Source organism: Neofelis nebulosa, chromosome 6 (assembly GCF_028018385.1).
Source record: "Neofelis nebulosa isolate mNeoNeb1 chromosome 6, mNeoNeb1.pri, whole genome shotgun sequence".
In the NCBI taxonomy this organism is placed as follows: domain Eukaryota; kingdom Metazoa; phylum Chordata; class Mammalia; order Carnivora; family Felidae; genus Neofelis; species Neofelis nebulosa.
This window is the reverse complement of record NC_080787.1, coordinates 44,444,069-44,460,170: the sequence shown is the minus strand read 5'-3', so window position 1 is coordinate 44,460,170 and position 16,102 is coordinate 44,444,069. Positions and strand designations below refer to the sequence as shown.

The window sequence follows — 16,102 nt, the reverse complement described above, 5'->3', positions numbered from 1 at the left end:
GTGCGTAAAAGACATGAAGGGATCCATCCAGTGATGCAATTATTCTAGCAGTAATTATTCTTACTACGTCCTGCTTCTATGTGGATTACTGCAGAATCTTGATTTTCTGACTGCTGCTTTAGGGGTGGGGGTGGGAGTGCGGGTGGGGCACAATTCAACCATAAGGGATCCTAGGCCCCAAAGAAAAATTTAAGGAGTCTTATACCTTCACCCCAGAAATACATTTCACCCTATGGTAGTTTCTCTAACAATTTGGGTAGCATCCCTCTTGTGAGGGCAAGAACTCAGAAGCGCCTCAGAATTTATACAGTTCAGATTACAGAGGTATTTCTCAGTGTAGTTTGGTCAAATGTGTGCGAAGAGAAACATGTTAAGTCTGAAACATTAAAAAAAAAAAAGTTGGCGCTTGGGTGGCTCAGTTAAGCGTCCGACTTCGGCTCAGGTCATGATCTCCTAGTTTGTGGGTTCCAGCCCCATGTCGGGCCCTGTGCTGACAGCTCAGAGCCTGGAGCCTGCTTTAGATTCTGTGTCTTCCTCTCTCTCTCTGCTCCTCCCCTGCTCATGCTCTGTGTCTCCAAAATAAATAAATATGTGAAAAATTTTAAGAAACATGTTAATTCTGGAGTAAGTCTTGTGTAAAACAGTTTTCTGTACCTATGCCTTAGCCTTCTTGTCCTTAACTGAAACAAAATAAATACAGTGATTGAAGAAACCTTCTGCAGATTGAGGCTCATTTATCTAACTTCTCAAATGGCCCCATTTTTACTTCCTTCCTAAAGGACCCACGTGACATCCTTAAGGACCCACGTGACAAGAGTAGGGCTGGAGGCCCGACAAGTACATGACAACTTTCTCACTGACCAACTCTGTTGAATCTGGAACTGTTTGGAAAGGCCGGTCAATGAAAACCCTATCCCCTCACTAGTTAGGCTCCTGTTTGGGAACAGTAAATCTATTTCAGTAGAACTCCTACTGAACGCTTACTTACCTTTTTCTTCTGGGAAAAGAGCCATTCCTATTTGCAAAATCAAGACAATCACAGTTGCGCGTTTTCCCAAATCTTTGGCTGTATTGCAATGGTTGTTTCATTTTGTAATCTCCAACTAAACATTTCCTAACCATGGATTAACAATATAGTTACTGACTGGTTTCTTTTAACAGTATTTATCCAACATAACAAAATAAACTGCGATTTGTTATACTTTTTTTTACAAAACATTTTATAAATATTTTTACAAAATGTATACAAAGCAATTTCAAGTGAGACATACTATACAAATGAAGGTATTTAAGCAAATAAAGCCCACACCACACTGACAGTGAGTGACGCATCCTCTATAAGTCAAGTCAGTCTGTAAGGCCTCCCTAATCTAACAAAATCTACTAAATTCTTCAGAGCTAAAATAGTTCTTTTTCGTAATTGCCAGTTTAAAATTTGCTTTATCTTTAGGCAGTACTTAAGGACACAGAAAATCAAATGCTTAATAACAAATGCACACTTTTCCACAACAGAAAAAAAAAAAAAAAGAAGATGATTTTTGTTACTGAGTACAAGTAGTTCTAAAAAATTAACCTTGACTAATGAACCTGAACAACTCAAAGCTGGCCGTCCGAGGCGGAGCCCTCTGGCCCTTAGCCAGAGGGGGCTCCACATGCGAGTTATGACCCATGTGCGCAAAACCTAATCACAGGAGTAAAATACATTTCGTAATCTTCATTTGTCATTATCTAGAATCTTTCCTCCATAGAAAGTAAACTTACATACAAGGACACAAAAATTTACAAGTTTCATTTTGGTAAATTAGGCTCTCCATTTGCTAGACAAGTGTTAGGGCTCAAAAGACCCTTTGAGATGGTACATAGAAAGGCTGGGATTGGGGCAGCAGGACAGGATGGGGAAGAAAGGGAGGTGATGAATGTACATGAAGCTTATCTTTTAAGAATTCCACTGATTGGCAATAATTAACGTAACTCATCAGTAGCCTACGTGAAGGCTTCCAGGTAGAAAGTTCCACCATGAGAAGAATTCGATTAGGAGGGACCATCTTTAAGTCTTGCTAGGAATGAGGGGACCATGAGTCCTAAGAGAAGAAGAGCCTATAAAATCATGGGGTTCAGGGCAGGGTGTTACCCCAGGGCGGCCCAAACAGAAAGTTCCAACTGGCAATACCAACTTATCCTTCTAATATGTTACAATACAGGAAAAAAGGGGAAATCTGCAATTTGGACGTTGGCACAAATAAGGAAAAAATGGGAACCCTAAAATGGCCCAGATTTTCCAAGTTCTATTGGCCGGCGGGTGGGGGTGGGGAGAAGGAACTTCGCTTTTATGAAGGCTGGCTGGCTGAGAGAGGTTTCTTTGAGTGCAGGGACAGAGGGGCAGGGAGAGAGTCTGGGTCTTCCGTTGCCGTGTTTTCTAATAATCAGAAGCCTTCCTTTCCAACGCAGGCCAATCTGGAAAAGAAGCGCCCAACATGATGACAATGGGGTCATCCCCATTCTGGCAACAGCCAGAAACAGGTGCTGGCAATGCGTCAGAGTGGAGACCAGTGGGTGCAACCCCTCAAGCCAGAGAGATCAACAGGATAAATGAGAGAGTGCGTGCACATGGGAGGAAGAATGGGTGGGTCCACACTGTCACCAGAATGACCTGATCTCAATAGCTCAGATACATGCACGCGCACGTGGGGCAGAGTGCATACGAAATACCGTTATGTCGCTTTCCCAATGACAGGAGAGAAGGGCTGGTTACAGTGACACTGGGAATGAAGGTAACAGCCGAGATGGGATGAACTGGGGCACGAACACAAGGAAGGAAAACGGGGAAAGCTCCCTGAAAAGAAATATAAATAAATAAAGCGATAAGTCATGTTCACTAATAGGAACACGGGCCACACACAGACCGTGACAGGGCGTGTCCTTTGGCTCTCAAGTGGGAATCCCGTGTCTCAGCTCTTTTCTTTCAGTGGGGGGCTGGCTGGTAACTTTGGTTTGTCTGTGTTTTGGTAATGATTGCTGCCGGGGGGTGACTACTGTTCTCAGACAAGAAGCATAAACAAGGCCAAAGTCCCCTTAGAGTTTAAACTGAAGTATTACAACACAGTTTTCAAATGAAAGTGCTTTGGACGCTTGGCTATTTGTGGGAGAGGGTGCGGAGAGGTTAAATGAAAGGAAACCCAGCAACAAAAACGTACAGCATACGTTGACTATATCCAATTACAAAATGCAAAACGCTTGTTTTTTTTCTCAATAGTTAACATATATATGCTTTTACATATATACATAGTATACTCCTCAAGGCTCTCTCCCGGCCTCCCCTGTACACTGTGCCACTTAACTGGTTTCCATTTTCCTTTATTTCAGCCTGGTGAAAATTTTCTCAAGTCGTGCCGTTGCAACTAAGAACAGAGCATTCCCTAGATGAAACTCAACACGCATATGCCGAAAAGCATGAGGTTTTGCTCCAGGAGCATCGGAAAAGCGCTCAGACGATGAACAAGGAAGCCCTGCGAATGCCCTGCTTGTGTGCTGGCTGCTTCCTCGGGGCTGTGGGGTCCCTGGCGGAGCAGCCGGCAACTTACTGCTCAGAGGTGGCCCGGGGCGGGGCGCGGGGGACAACCATGCGGTCTCCCCTCCAACAACAACAACAAACCCAAAACAACGAAATTTGGAGAGGCAGTGGGACATTCTTTCACAAAGTAGCTTCTATCAGTCCTGTTTGATTTTCTTTAATAAGTCTGTTCTTTTCAAATGACTTAATGATTGTCAGAATTTTACCGAGGGCCAAGTGTACTGTGATCTCAGTGAGTTATGGTGTTTTTTTAAAAAAAAAAAAATAGTAATAAAACAAGTAAACAAACACACAAAGAAAATGACTATAAGCACTTTCGTAACACTTGAAATGTGTAGGGCCTATCAGACTGCTTTCTAACAAGGATTAATTTCACGAAAGGATCTCCCTGTAACCACCACGAGTATTGCTCTTAAACAAAGAATGGGATTGAAGATCAGAAAGAATAACCTGTGATGAAAGGTCAAGCAGGCTGGAGACAGGAGAACACTTCCATTTGCTTTTGCCAGGAAAGAATGTAACTTGTCCGGGGCAGGGTGTAGGGGCGGGGTGGGGGAGGGCTGCTGCTATTAACACTCTAAGATACTATTTACAGCTGCTTCTAAAATGGAGTCGGTTTCTACAATGCCTTCACTGTGGTCCGGGATGAACTTTTCCAGGCAGTTTTCCTGCGAAGCCATTGGAGAAAAGTTGGGGAAATCTAACTCAACAGAGCCGCTAACCGTGGGGTCACTCTGGGGCTGCCGCCCAGCCTTTTTGAGTTCCAAGATGTTCTTAAATGTTGTTTCTAAACTCTTAGTGAGCTGGAGGTCTGGCTGGGGCTCACCCGACCCTTTCATGATGTCTGTGTGTAAAACTTCATTCTTTGGAGAACTCCTCAGAGTTTTGTCCTGGAAGGAATTGTTACACGTCATCTCCAAGTGAGAATCTACTAGGATGCTTGAGAGTTTGCTCTCAGTACCGTGATCTGGTCTGGATGAGGTTTTCCGGTGCCCTTCGGGGCCGGGAGAGCACTCGCTGGCCTTCGTGGACTCTCTCCGGCTTGTTTTCTCTTCGGATGCACTCCGGTACTGTGCTAAGCCCACTTTGTCATATTTCAGTGCTCTGCCGAGGCATTCAGTTTTTTTAGAAACGTTTCCTTCTGCGGAGACCACGATGTGATTAGGCACTAGATGAAACTGGTCATGATTCGTCGGTTCTCGGCTTTGGGCCTTGGCTGTCAGGTGCAGAGAGCTGGGCGCTTTACTGCCATGCTGGTCACTCCGGCCAAACTGTGTCTCATGAGCAGCTTTATCAGGTTTGAAGGAACAACAGAAATCAGCCTGAAAACCCTCTGGGAATGGGAGCAAAAAGAACACTAATGAGTGAATGAGATAGGAAGAACTATACGGCAGACCCCCAGTGGGTCAAGTGCAAATCCAGCCGAGCCCAGCAAACCAGTCTTTCGTGTCCAGGAACACGCAGAAGCACCGCACTTGAGGGGGCTTCCTGTGAAAGTAACCATGGCTTCCAGACAAGAAGCTTAAACCTCTTTGAAAAAGTAGCTGCCTGGTGGGTGACAAATGGGAAAACCAAACAGGCAAAACCTCCACTTTGTTTTGATATCTTAGTGTTCTCTCTCTCTCTCTCTCTCTCTCTCTTTTTAAAGTTTATTTACTTATGTATGTAAGTAATCTCTATACCCAACTTGGGGCTCAAACTCACAACCCCAAGATCAAGAGTGTTCTGATCCAGCCAGGCACCCCTCTTCGTGTTATCTTTAGCTAGTTTTTAAATTACTGCTCTGAAATAGTCTGAAAACAGAAATTAGATGCTAGTATCAGCTTGGTTTCTCCCTTGGAGCAGAGGGCTGTGGAATGAGGCTTTAGGGCAGGGTGGGAGTAGATACAACTACTTCTGTCTTTGGCTGATGGCATTTCGGTCCCTATAGACACATGTAAGGGGACCTGGAGTTATAGCTGCACTTTGCCAGGACCACAAAACAAATGGTCAACACGATTCCAAAATGACGCCTGCTTGGAAGGACAATGGTGTATGGAAGAACCGGGTCTATGAGTGAGCACTGGACTGTGCCAGCCTTGAAGAGCCCAGGATGACAAGAGAAATTTATGAGGATTTAGGAGGTTGAGGGCACAGAAGCAGACTGCTGTTACAGAAGAGGAGAAAAAGTGAAATAGGGCTTTAATGACATCTGTAGAAACAAAATGTGAATTTCTTCATCAAATCACAAAATATGAGATGTAGGGGATACAGCCTTGAAATGTACAAAGAAGACTCCAGGGGTGCCTGGTGGCTCACCTGATGGAGTGTCCAACTTTGATTTTGGCTCAGGTCATGATCCTAGGGTTGTGGGATTGAGCCCCGTGCTGTGTGTGAAGCCTGCTTAAGATTCTCTCTTTTTCTCCCTCTTCCCCTCTCCCCTGCTTGCACTCTCTCTCTCTCTCTAAAAAAGTTTTAAAATAATATTTAAAAGGAAGACTCCAGGGGCGCCTGGGTGGCTCAGTCGGTTAAGCATTGACTTTGGCTCAGGTCATGATCTCACAGTTTATGAGTTCGAGCCCTACATCGGGCTCTGTGCTGACAGCTCAGAGCCTGGAGCCTGCTTCGGATTCTGTGTCTCCCTCTCTCTCTGCCCCTCCCCTGCTTGTGCTCTGTCTCTTTCTCTCTCTCTCAAAAATAAACATTAAAAATAAAGAAAGAAAGAAAGAAAGAAAGAAAGAAAGAAAGAAAGAAGACTCCATCCGACAAACACTGGCTGTGCAGGCACAATACAGAGGGGGGTGAAGGTGACACGCAGGTCTGGGGGGCGGTGACGAAGTAGGAAGATTTATCCATAAGCCCAACTCATCAAAAGGCAATAGGAGATTTCAAGTTCTAAGAAAAAGAGATAGAATTATATCCTACATCATTCTTTTCCTTTTTGGAAAGATTTGAGGATTCTCCTAAGTACACAGCATTTCTTTCAGACGCTCCCTTCAGACTGAGTGTAAGGATCATTTATTCTCTTTAGAAATTTCATGAGCCATGTCAGACACAAGGCAGAACCTTTAACAACTGGAAAAGAAGTTAGGGGAATGGAAATAAAGCCACTGGAAAATAATAGTCCAACAGTAGGGGAATGGAGTAGCTAAATTCTCAAATTAAAGTTATAAAAAATTTATTAGATATTATTTTGAAGACTCTAGCAAATGATAAGGACTTCAGATATGTTAAATGGAAGCCAATTAGAATAACAAAATCATATTTAGCATATGACATATGGTTATAACTATACATAAATGAGGCATGCAAATAGGAACCAGAGCTGGAAGGAAACTTGGAGAAATAAAAACTTTTCTTCTTTTTTTTTTTTTTTTTTTTTTAACATTTATTTATTTTTGAGACAGAGAGAGACAGAGCATGAATGGGGGAGGGTCAGAGAGAGAGGGAGACACAGAATCTGAAACGGGCTCCAGGCTCTGAGCTGTCAACACAGAGCCTGATGCGGGGCTCGAACTCACATACCGCGAGACCGTGACCTGAGCCGAAGTCGGCCGCTTAACCGACTGAGCCACCCAGGCGCCCCAAAAACTTTTCTTCTATAGGATGGTGCAAGTATGGGTAAAATTTATATTCCATGAACTGTGATAATGATATTTGATTTAAAACATTTCAGGAGTGCCTGGGTGGCTCAGTTGGTTGGGCGTCCGACTTCGGTTCAGGTCACCATCTCACAGTTCATGGGTTTGGGCCCCGCATCAGCTCTGTGCTGACAGCTCAGAGCCTGGAGCCTGCTTCGGATTCTGTGTCTCCCTCTCTCTCTGCCCCTCTCCTGCTTGCACTCTGTCTCTCTGTCTCCCCAAAATAAAAAAAAAAACATTAAAAAAACCCCAACATTTTAGAGCCCAGGGGCACCTGAGTGGCTCAGTCTGTTAAGTGTCCAACTTCAGCTCAGGTTGTGATCTCACAGTTCATGAGTTAGAGACCCACATCGGGCTCTGTGCTGACAGCTCAGAGCCTGGGGCCTACTCTGGAATCTGTGTCTCCCTCTCTCTCTGCCCCCCTTTCCCTTGCACTCTCTCTCAAAAATAAACATTAAAAAAATTTAAAAAAATTTTTTTAGAGGCCAGAGAAAAGTAAGGAGGATTCTTTTTTTAAAAATTTTTTTTTTTCAACATTTTTTTTTTTAATTTATTTTTGGGACAGAGAGAGACAGAGCATGAACGGGGGAGGGGCAGAGAGAGAGGGAGACACAGAATCGGAAACAGGCTCCAGGCTCCGAGCCATCAGCCCAGAGCCTGACGCGGGGCTCGAACTCACGGACCGCGAGATCGTGACCTGGCTGAAGTCGGACGCTTAACCGACTGCGCCACCCAGGCGCCCCTAGGAGGATTCTTATTTATTTGGAGGATTCTTTTTTTTGTTTGTTTTCCTAAGATTTTATTCTTAAGTAATTTCCACACCCAACATGGGGCTTGAACTCACAACACTGAGATCAAGAGTCACGCTCCACTGACTGAGCCAGCCAGGCGCCCTGGGAGGATTCATTTTTATTTCGTTCAGAAAACTTTTTTTAAATGTTTATTTTTGAGAGAGAGAGTGAGAGAGTGCAAGCACATGTGAGCTGAGGAGGAGCAGGGACAGAGAGGGACAGAAGATCCAAAGCAGGCTCCGTGTTGATAGCAGAGAGCCCCATGTGGGGTTCCAACTCATGCACAGTGAGATCATGACCTGAGCTGAAGTCAGATGCTTAACCAACCAAGCCACCCAGGTGCCCCGGGAGGATTCATTTTTAAAAGGCAGATTGTGGGTCAAATCTAATGGCATTCTGTAGGGACCAAGGGCAGGCCACCCCAACAACACAATGGCATACTGACTATTTTGGATTAAAACTACTTAAAAAAACAGCTTGTACAAGGATACTCTGACCCTCCTTGGCTCCCTGAGAGCAGGAAATAAATCCCCCATGTGAAAGGTGCCCTCCCTGTACCAAGAGGCAGAGAGATATCCTCATCACCAGAAACATGGAATTCAGGGCCAAGAAGGATGTATGAACAACCCTTGTTACTTTTCACTAATTTACCACTCCAGTCCAAATTCTGTTTTGAATTCCTCACTAAGTGAAGTCCCAGAGTTAAGTCTCTTTATCGTATCAATTCCTCATAGATTTATTGTCTCTTTGTCTAAAAAGTAGAAAAACTGCCTGCCTTGGTTACTCTTTCAGTCTCAACTTCATTATTGGACCTTTGTACACATGTAATAAAACTTTTTTGGGGGCGCCTGGGTGGCTCAGTCAGTTGAGCCTCTGACTTTGGCTCAGGTCATGATCTCACAGTTGGAGCCCCGCATTGGGCTCTGTACTGACAGCCAGGAGCCTGGAGCCTGCTTCGGATGCTATGTCTCCTTCTCTCTCTGCCCCTCCCCACTTTGTGCTCTGTTTCTCAAAAATAAATGTTAAAAAAATAAAACTTTTGTTTCCTCCTATTAATAGGTCTTATGTAAATTTAATTCTTAGCCCAGCTAGAAAAACTTTGGACAGAGGGAAATTTCTTCCTCCCCTTCAACGAAATTAGTGGGAAACTGACAGAGTGAGAGAAAGGTACTTAAATGGAGCATCTCAATTTACAAGCTTGTCGGCAGGGACCCTACAATGCCTTGCAAATAGTAAGACAACTCAGTAATTTGCTGAGGCTTAAATGCTTTGGGGAAGGCTTCTGACTTAATTTTGTTCTCAAAAACTAGAAAAAGAATGAGAATTTTACATTTATAATGGGGGAAAATAATCACGTAACAAATGTCGAATTCCAGGTTGGATTTTCTAGGCTATAGGCCTTCTTAGAGTATGCCTACACTGCTCTCATTCTGTTTTTTTTTCTCCCCAGAATTCATTTTATTTATTGTATTGTATTATATAATATTTTAAAGTTTAAAAAATTTTTAAAGTTTAAATTAATTTATTTTGAGAGAGAGGGAGGGTGAGCAGGGGAGGGGCAGAGAGAAAGGGAGGGAGAGAGAGAATCCCAAGCAGGCTCCACACTGTAAACTTGGACCCTGATGTGGGGCTTGAACTCAGGAACCATGAGATTATGACCGGAAATGAAATCGAGAGTTGGGTGCTTAACCACTGAGCCACCCAGGCATCCCCTCCAGAATTCATTTTGTACCTTCAGGTTTTGTAACCAGAGGTGGTTCAGACAGACTCCCCAAAGGCCCATGGCCCGGACCCCATAAGTCCGTCCCTCTCCTCTACTTTCCCTCTGACGTTTCTTACCAGGGTCTACAAGTGCCAGACGCTTGTCTCGGGACAGAGAAGCTCTTTCCTCCTGGTTGAACATTCTATCGATCATCACCATCTCAGCAGAGGGATTGATCCGCTAAAAACGAGAGAGTCCGGTCATTTCAGATGCCTTTTAACAAGTGCAAACATCCCACTGTGTCTTTGAAACAAACGAAGCAACCAGACATGAGATTTGGTGTTTAGGTTCTAGTCATGTCCCATTTAGTCACATTTTTTTTAAAGAAATCTTTTTCTTTAAATGTTTATTTATTTTGAGAGAGAGAGAGTGCACGCACATGCGAGCTCAGGGGGAGGGGGTGGGGAGGACAGAGAGAGATAAGAGAGAGAATGCCAAGCAGGGCTCCGTGCTAACAGCACGGGGCTAGATCCCATGAATTATGAAGTCATGACCTGAGCCAAAATCAAGAGTCAGACACTTAACTGCCTGAGCCACCCAGGTGCACCTCTGTTTAGTCACATTTATCCTTATCATGTAGGAATGCATTTTTTAAAATTGTATTTTGGGGGAAAAAGTGATTTACACATTGATACAAAATTCAAAAGGTACTAAAGAGGATGTGAAAAATAAGCCTCCCTTCTTGGCTTGCCCTGCCTTTCCCTGGGGGCACCTGCACCTACTAGTGTTACTAGACTCTTCTAGACTGATTTTATGCACACACATGCATTGACATTCTTCTTTATTTCTGCACACAAATGGTAGCAACTACACACATTGTTCTGTATCTTTCTTATTTCCTTCTCTGCTTACTAATACGTTAAAAGTCTTTTCATTGCATGACCTTTTTTTTTAATAGAAGATAATTTGACCAAATAGGTGGGCCTTTCCTCAAAAATGGTACTCTTTTTTGACATCTCAGCATTTTGTTTCTGAAATGGTTGTTAAAATGAGAACAACTATTTCAGGCTTTGGAGGCACAAATTTAAGTAAATATATATATATATATATATATATATATATATATATATATATATATTAAAAAAAATTTTTTTAACGTTTATTCATTTTTGAGAGAGACAGAGTGCAAGCAAGGGTGGGGCAGAGAGAGAGGGAGACAGAATCCGAAACAGGCTTCAGGCTCCAATCTGTCAGTACAGAGCCTGACACAGGGCTCGAACCCACGAACTGTGAGGTCATGATCTGAGCCAAAGTTGGACACTTAACCCCCCAGGTGCCCCAATGTGTGTGTGTGTGTGTGTGTGTGTGTGTATAGTTAAGTAAACATAAACACACATGTATTTACACTGTACTATCTATGTGCACAATGTAGTTCAACTAAGTTCCCAAGGGACATTTTCAAAGTTAATTTTAAATTTAAGACTGCTTGTAAGAGGCCAATTTATAGGTTAAGGCTGATACGATTTTAGAATTGTTTCTAAAATCTCAGAAAAGGTTTGGTCTTTCTACCATTTCCTGAGGTATCTTACATTTTTCTCTAATTAACGGATGCTTTAAAACTAATTTTAGTGTCTATTTAGGGAGATGAAAAGACTCTGGAATTAAGACAATGGTGATTATTGCACAACCCTACAAATATACTGAAAACCATCAAGTTGTACATTTATATTTATTTTTGTCCACATTTATGTTTTTTAGTAGGCTTCATGTCCAGCATGGAGCCCAGCATGAGGCTTGAACTCAAGACTGTCAGGTCAAGACCTGAACTGAGATCAAGTGTCGGACGCTAAACTGACTGAGCCACCCAGGCACCCCCAAGGCGTACGTTTTTAAATCGTGCAGGGATTTTATGGCATGTTCATGATCACTCCGTTAAAAACAAGACAAAACCAATTTTAACATCTGTTGTCACCTCGTCTTTTCAGATGTCACTCTGAACAACCTTCGCCACATCTCTGGGCTGGTGAGAGGCAGCTGGCAGCATCAGAGTGTGGACGGTGGCTGGGGGGTGCCCAGCCAGACCAGATGGTCCCCGTCTACCTTCTAGCTCTGTTAGTTACTCTGCAAGCTCACTGGCTGTGGAACGTTAGGCAAATGACTTAGCCAAAGCACTGGTTTCCTCGTTTGGGGCCAGGAAAGCCACAGCACTCACTAGGTGTGATCGCGCGTGGAAAGCGCACCAGATGCCAAGTGCTGTAGTATCTGTGCCTTTTAAACTATGCTGGGAAAATGTAATTCCCTGAGGTTTTTTTCTCTCTGAATTAGTAGCTGTGACCTGTAGAGTTTTAAAAAAAACAACTATGCGTGGTGGTAGCAGCGTTTTTACCATGGCATCTTCTAGAAGCAGGCATCTGTATTTGTTAAGCATCGCTTGGGTCCTTTTTAGGAGCTGAGTGGCAACTGTTTCAAATTCATTGTCGACTTAAAAAAAAAAAAAAGGAGAGAAAGAGAGAAAATGGTAAGACGGTGCAAATCACCACTAGGGCTTTTCTTTCTTAGGCCCGAAATGCATTACTCTTCCATTGCTCAAATCTGTCTTTTCTGTGACAGTTTTCTCTTCCTAGATTAGCTTTCCTTGTTTAAACAAGCTTCTGTGCTGCTTTTCTCACGGTCCATTGTTATGTGATCAAGCAAGTCATTTCAATACTAGCTTATGTTAACTTAAATCAGGAAGCCAAGAGCATAACGCTTTTAACATCACCTATAAAGGAAAACCACGTAACACAGACGTGCAATAAATATCAATGAACAGAGAATGATCTGCTGGTCTAGGTGGCCGTACCCCCTCTCCCTTCAATGGTATGAAAGACGAAAACAGTTGAAACAACGCAGTCCTGCTGTCTGGGGTGGGCCGACTGGTTTTTATGTGAGGACACAAACTAGTTCATGATATCCTGCAGGTCATGGTGCAGTGGCTCTGGCCTTTGCCTGCCGGTCTCCAAAGGTTTCACATTTTCTAATCACTCCGAGTCTTCACATCCCTGTATAATGCGGGATCTGGACCCTATTCCCGGGAACTCCCAGGGAAGCTCCCAGGGGACTGACAGGGACACCACTGTACTCAGATCAGAGACCCCAGCCAGGGAAGCAAGACCAGTGGCAGCCGAGGGGGGCATTCAAGCAGTGGAAGGGAACTACCAGAGTCCAGGCTTGGGGACGGTGGTGGGAAGGGTGGGGGGGAGGGCGGGCCCAACTCCGTTGTGCATCTGTGAGAGGCATCGGAATGGCGGGGTTCCAGGTTGGTAATGGGGCTCCCAGCCTTAATCTTTTTTGCCAGTTTCTTGACATACAGCAATGCCCTAGGCTCACTTTGGAACCTTGAAGAATGCTTGTGAGGGCTAAAGTATCTCTCTAATTCATAAAACTGGTAGTAGCAGCTAAGGGTATGCAATCTGCCTCAATACAAGAAATCACTGGCTAGAGTACCTGCTTCTGAGCCATCCCGCCTGCAGCCAGTAGTCCAGACAATGCTTTGGACTCACTGCCCCCAAATCTGTCAATAAAATACTCTGACATCTGCATATCCTTTCACAGAATATTGAGAAGAGTAAGTCACATAACCCTAAACATGGACCGGGAGATTGAGTAAATTGGGAACAAGCTAGGTCTGTGATTAAAAACACTAACGTGCCTACTGTCTGGGAGCTACGTGGCTCTCGCTCTTCTGTGGGGCATCCATAGGATGGTGTCTGGTGTCACAGTGGCACTCTGGGGTTACAGCCTGTTTACCTTTCTTCAAGTCTTCCTCGGTGGGCATGGAGCCCTGGCACACGTGGTAGGAGAGTAGCCTCTGCACCGCATCACTTAGTGATCGGAACTGACTTTTATCAGGTGTCACAGCGTGGGCTTGGTCCCTCTGTAACTGCTGGAGAATGCTTTAAAAGAGAAATTGCCCATGTCAGTGGAGATCCATGGTAGGAAACCTAATTGCAATTTGCATGCAAAGAAATTAAGACCTACAGGAATGTTATTATTCACAGTATGGCAGCTCTGTCTTTTTTACTTCATAGGCGTTTACCAAACCATGCTTCTCCTCAGAGACCCTTCAGCCAATCGAAGGGTATGTGGCATGCTGAAAAGACCAAGAACTATTCTTCTTAAGAACAAAAGAGCCAACAGTAGACTCAAACTATATATGATACGCAGCTGACCCTTCAGCAACATGGGAGGCTGGGGGCACTGACTCCCCGCAGAGTCAGAAACCCACAGAGAACTTGACTTTCCCCAAACTTTACTAATGGCCTCCTGTGGACTGGAAGCCTTACTGATTACACAGTCCACTAATATATAGTTTTTATATTATATGCATTATACAGAGAAAAGAAAACGTTATTAAGAAAATCATAAGGAACAGAAAATACATCGATAGAAAATACATTTTCTGTATTTATCAGAAAAAAATCTGCGTATAAGCGGACCTGCACAGTTCAAATCCGTGATGTTCAAGGGTCACTGTATTTATAGGTCCTAATAGAAACAAACTATAGGAAATTATTTTCAAAGTACATTAAAAAAATATTATATACATTATATATATATATACATACACACACATATTATACACACACACACACACACACACACATATATATATATACACACACAAACACACACACACATATATATACATTATAACCTGACTTCTGTTGTATATTTATTGAAGGTTAGGAACCTAGAGAAATGGTCAAAATGAGTCATTTCCAAGGGTCACTTACAAAGCTCCTTTAGTTAGTTGTTTTGTAGCAGGCCGCTTTTGTCCTCCTGAATGACTATCCACCTAAAGACAAAACATACCTCTTATTACTCCCTTTTGTAGAAACAATAAGCAGAATGTAGTTACACATAGTTATGTTACAGATATTTTCAATTCCCTATCCAGAGCATATTCTTTTTTAAGTTTATTCATTTATTTTGAGAGAGAGAGAGAGAGAGCGCACAAGCATGAGAGATGGAGAGAGAATCCCAAGCAGGCTGTGCACTGTCAGCACAGAGCCAACGTGGGGCTCGAACTCACAGACTGTGAGATCATGACCTGAGCTGAAATCAAGAGCTGGATGCTTAACCAACTGAGCCACCCAAACACCCCTTTGTTTTGATTTTAATTAAAAACCTTTGTTTTAATTTTTTATTTTACAGAGAAAGAGTGTGTGAGTCGGGGAGAGGGGCAGAGGGAGAGACAGAGTCTTAAGCAGACTCCACGTTCAGCGCAGAGCCCGATGTGGGACTCAATCCCAACACCCTAGGACCATGACCTGAGCTGAAATCAAGAGTCTAACGCTCAACTGCCTGAGCCACCAGGTGCCCCTCAAGAGCATATTCTAAGAATGGGGACTGTACCCCGCTAAAAAAATAAAACAAGCCAGTCCACAGACCCATGTAGCAAAGTCACACCGTGTCAAGATTATGGAAAGCTGTACTATCAGTTCCCTGGAAGGGATTGTCTTTAAAGCCTGAATCTCCAACTCTATAAATGCATCATTAGATTTTTGAAGTATATTTGTGGGTACCAACTCCATGAACGTCTGAAAATCCCTTAGCTATTACAGTCAAGGTGTGTGATTTAGTAGGTAATTTCTCTCTTTTTTTCCTTTAAGTAAACTACACCCCAACATGGGGCTCAAACTTATGACCCTAGATCAAGAGTTGTGAGCTCTACTGACTGAGCCAGCCAGGTGCCCATGGTAGGGCATTTCTTATGTCAATGTTAAGGGAACAAACATGACTTATGTCAGATCTGAGAACTGAACCAGATCCTTCACGGAGTATTCCAGGCGGGCCCAGACTATAACAAGTTTCATTAAACTATGAATTGGGGTTTGACTGAGAAGAAACTAAGGGCTCAGCAAGCTGAAAACAAAAATATTTTTCCTTCCTTTTTAGATCAGTGGTTGGGTTAAAAGACCACAGAAACGGACTATTTCATATATTCCTGGTTGCTACAGCAGAAAAATAAAAAACTCTTGGTATAACTAAGAGGAACAGATCTACTTCAGTTATGATAATGAGTGACACCACTGAATAGTAAACTACATGTTTTTAGTGCCTACTATGTATCGGCTACTAGTATATTATTACGGTTATCATTATTGTTTTAATGTTTATTTTTGAGAGAAGGAGAACGCGAGTGGGGAAGGGGCAGAGAGAGGGGGGCAGAGGATCCGAGGGTCCCCACTGACAGCAGTGAGCCCAGTGCGGGGCTCGAACTCACAAACCGTGAGATCATGACCTGAGCCAAAGTCGGATGCTCAACCGACTGAGCCGCCCAGGAGCCCCAGCTTCCAGTCTATTATTAATTCATGAGGAAATGACAGTGCTGTAATGTGAGAAATAGAATAGACACATGAACCCCATAAACATT

At 43.4% G+C, this 16,102-nt stretch overlaps 1 protein-coding gene across 5 annotated transcripts in view; it reads right to left on the bottom strand.

The window, feature by feature from the left end:
• Positions 1 to 1,049: 1,049 nt before the first annotated feature.
• The window catches only part of BICRAL (BICRA like chromatin remodeling complex associated protein), a 112,116-nt gene continuing 97,063 nt past the window's right edge, over positions 1,050 to 16,102 (bottom strand). For all 5 annotated transcript variants that reach the window (XM_058733983.1, XM_058733982.1, XM_058733986.1 and 2 more), the window contains 5 exons: positions 14,460 to 14,521; positions 13,474 to 13,619; positions 12,071 to 12,165; positions 9,822 to 9,924; positions 1,050 to 4,904 (listed from right to left, as the gene is read on the bottom strand). In XM_058733983.1, coding sequence (XP_058589966.1) covers positions 4,141 to 4,904; positions 9,822 to 9,924; positions 12,071 to 12,165; positions 13,474 to 13,619; positions 14,460 to 14,521 — 1,170 coding nt within the window. In that variant the 3' untranslated portion in view covers positions 1,050 to 4,140. The remainder of the gene's footprint in view (positions 4,905 to 9,821; positions 9,925 to 12,070; positions 12,166 to 13,473; positions 13,620 to 14,459; positions 14,522 to 16,102) is intronic.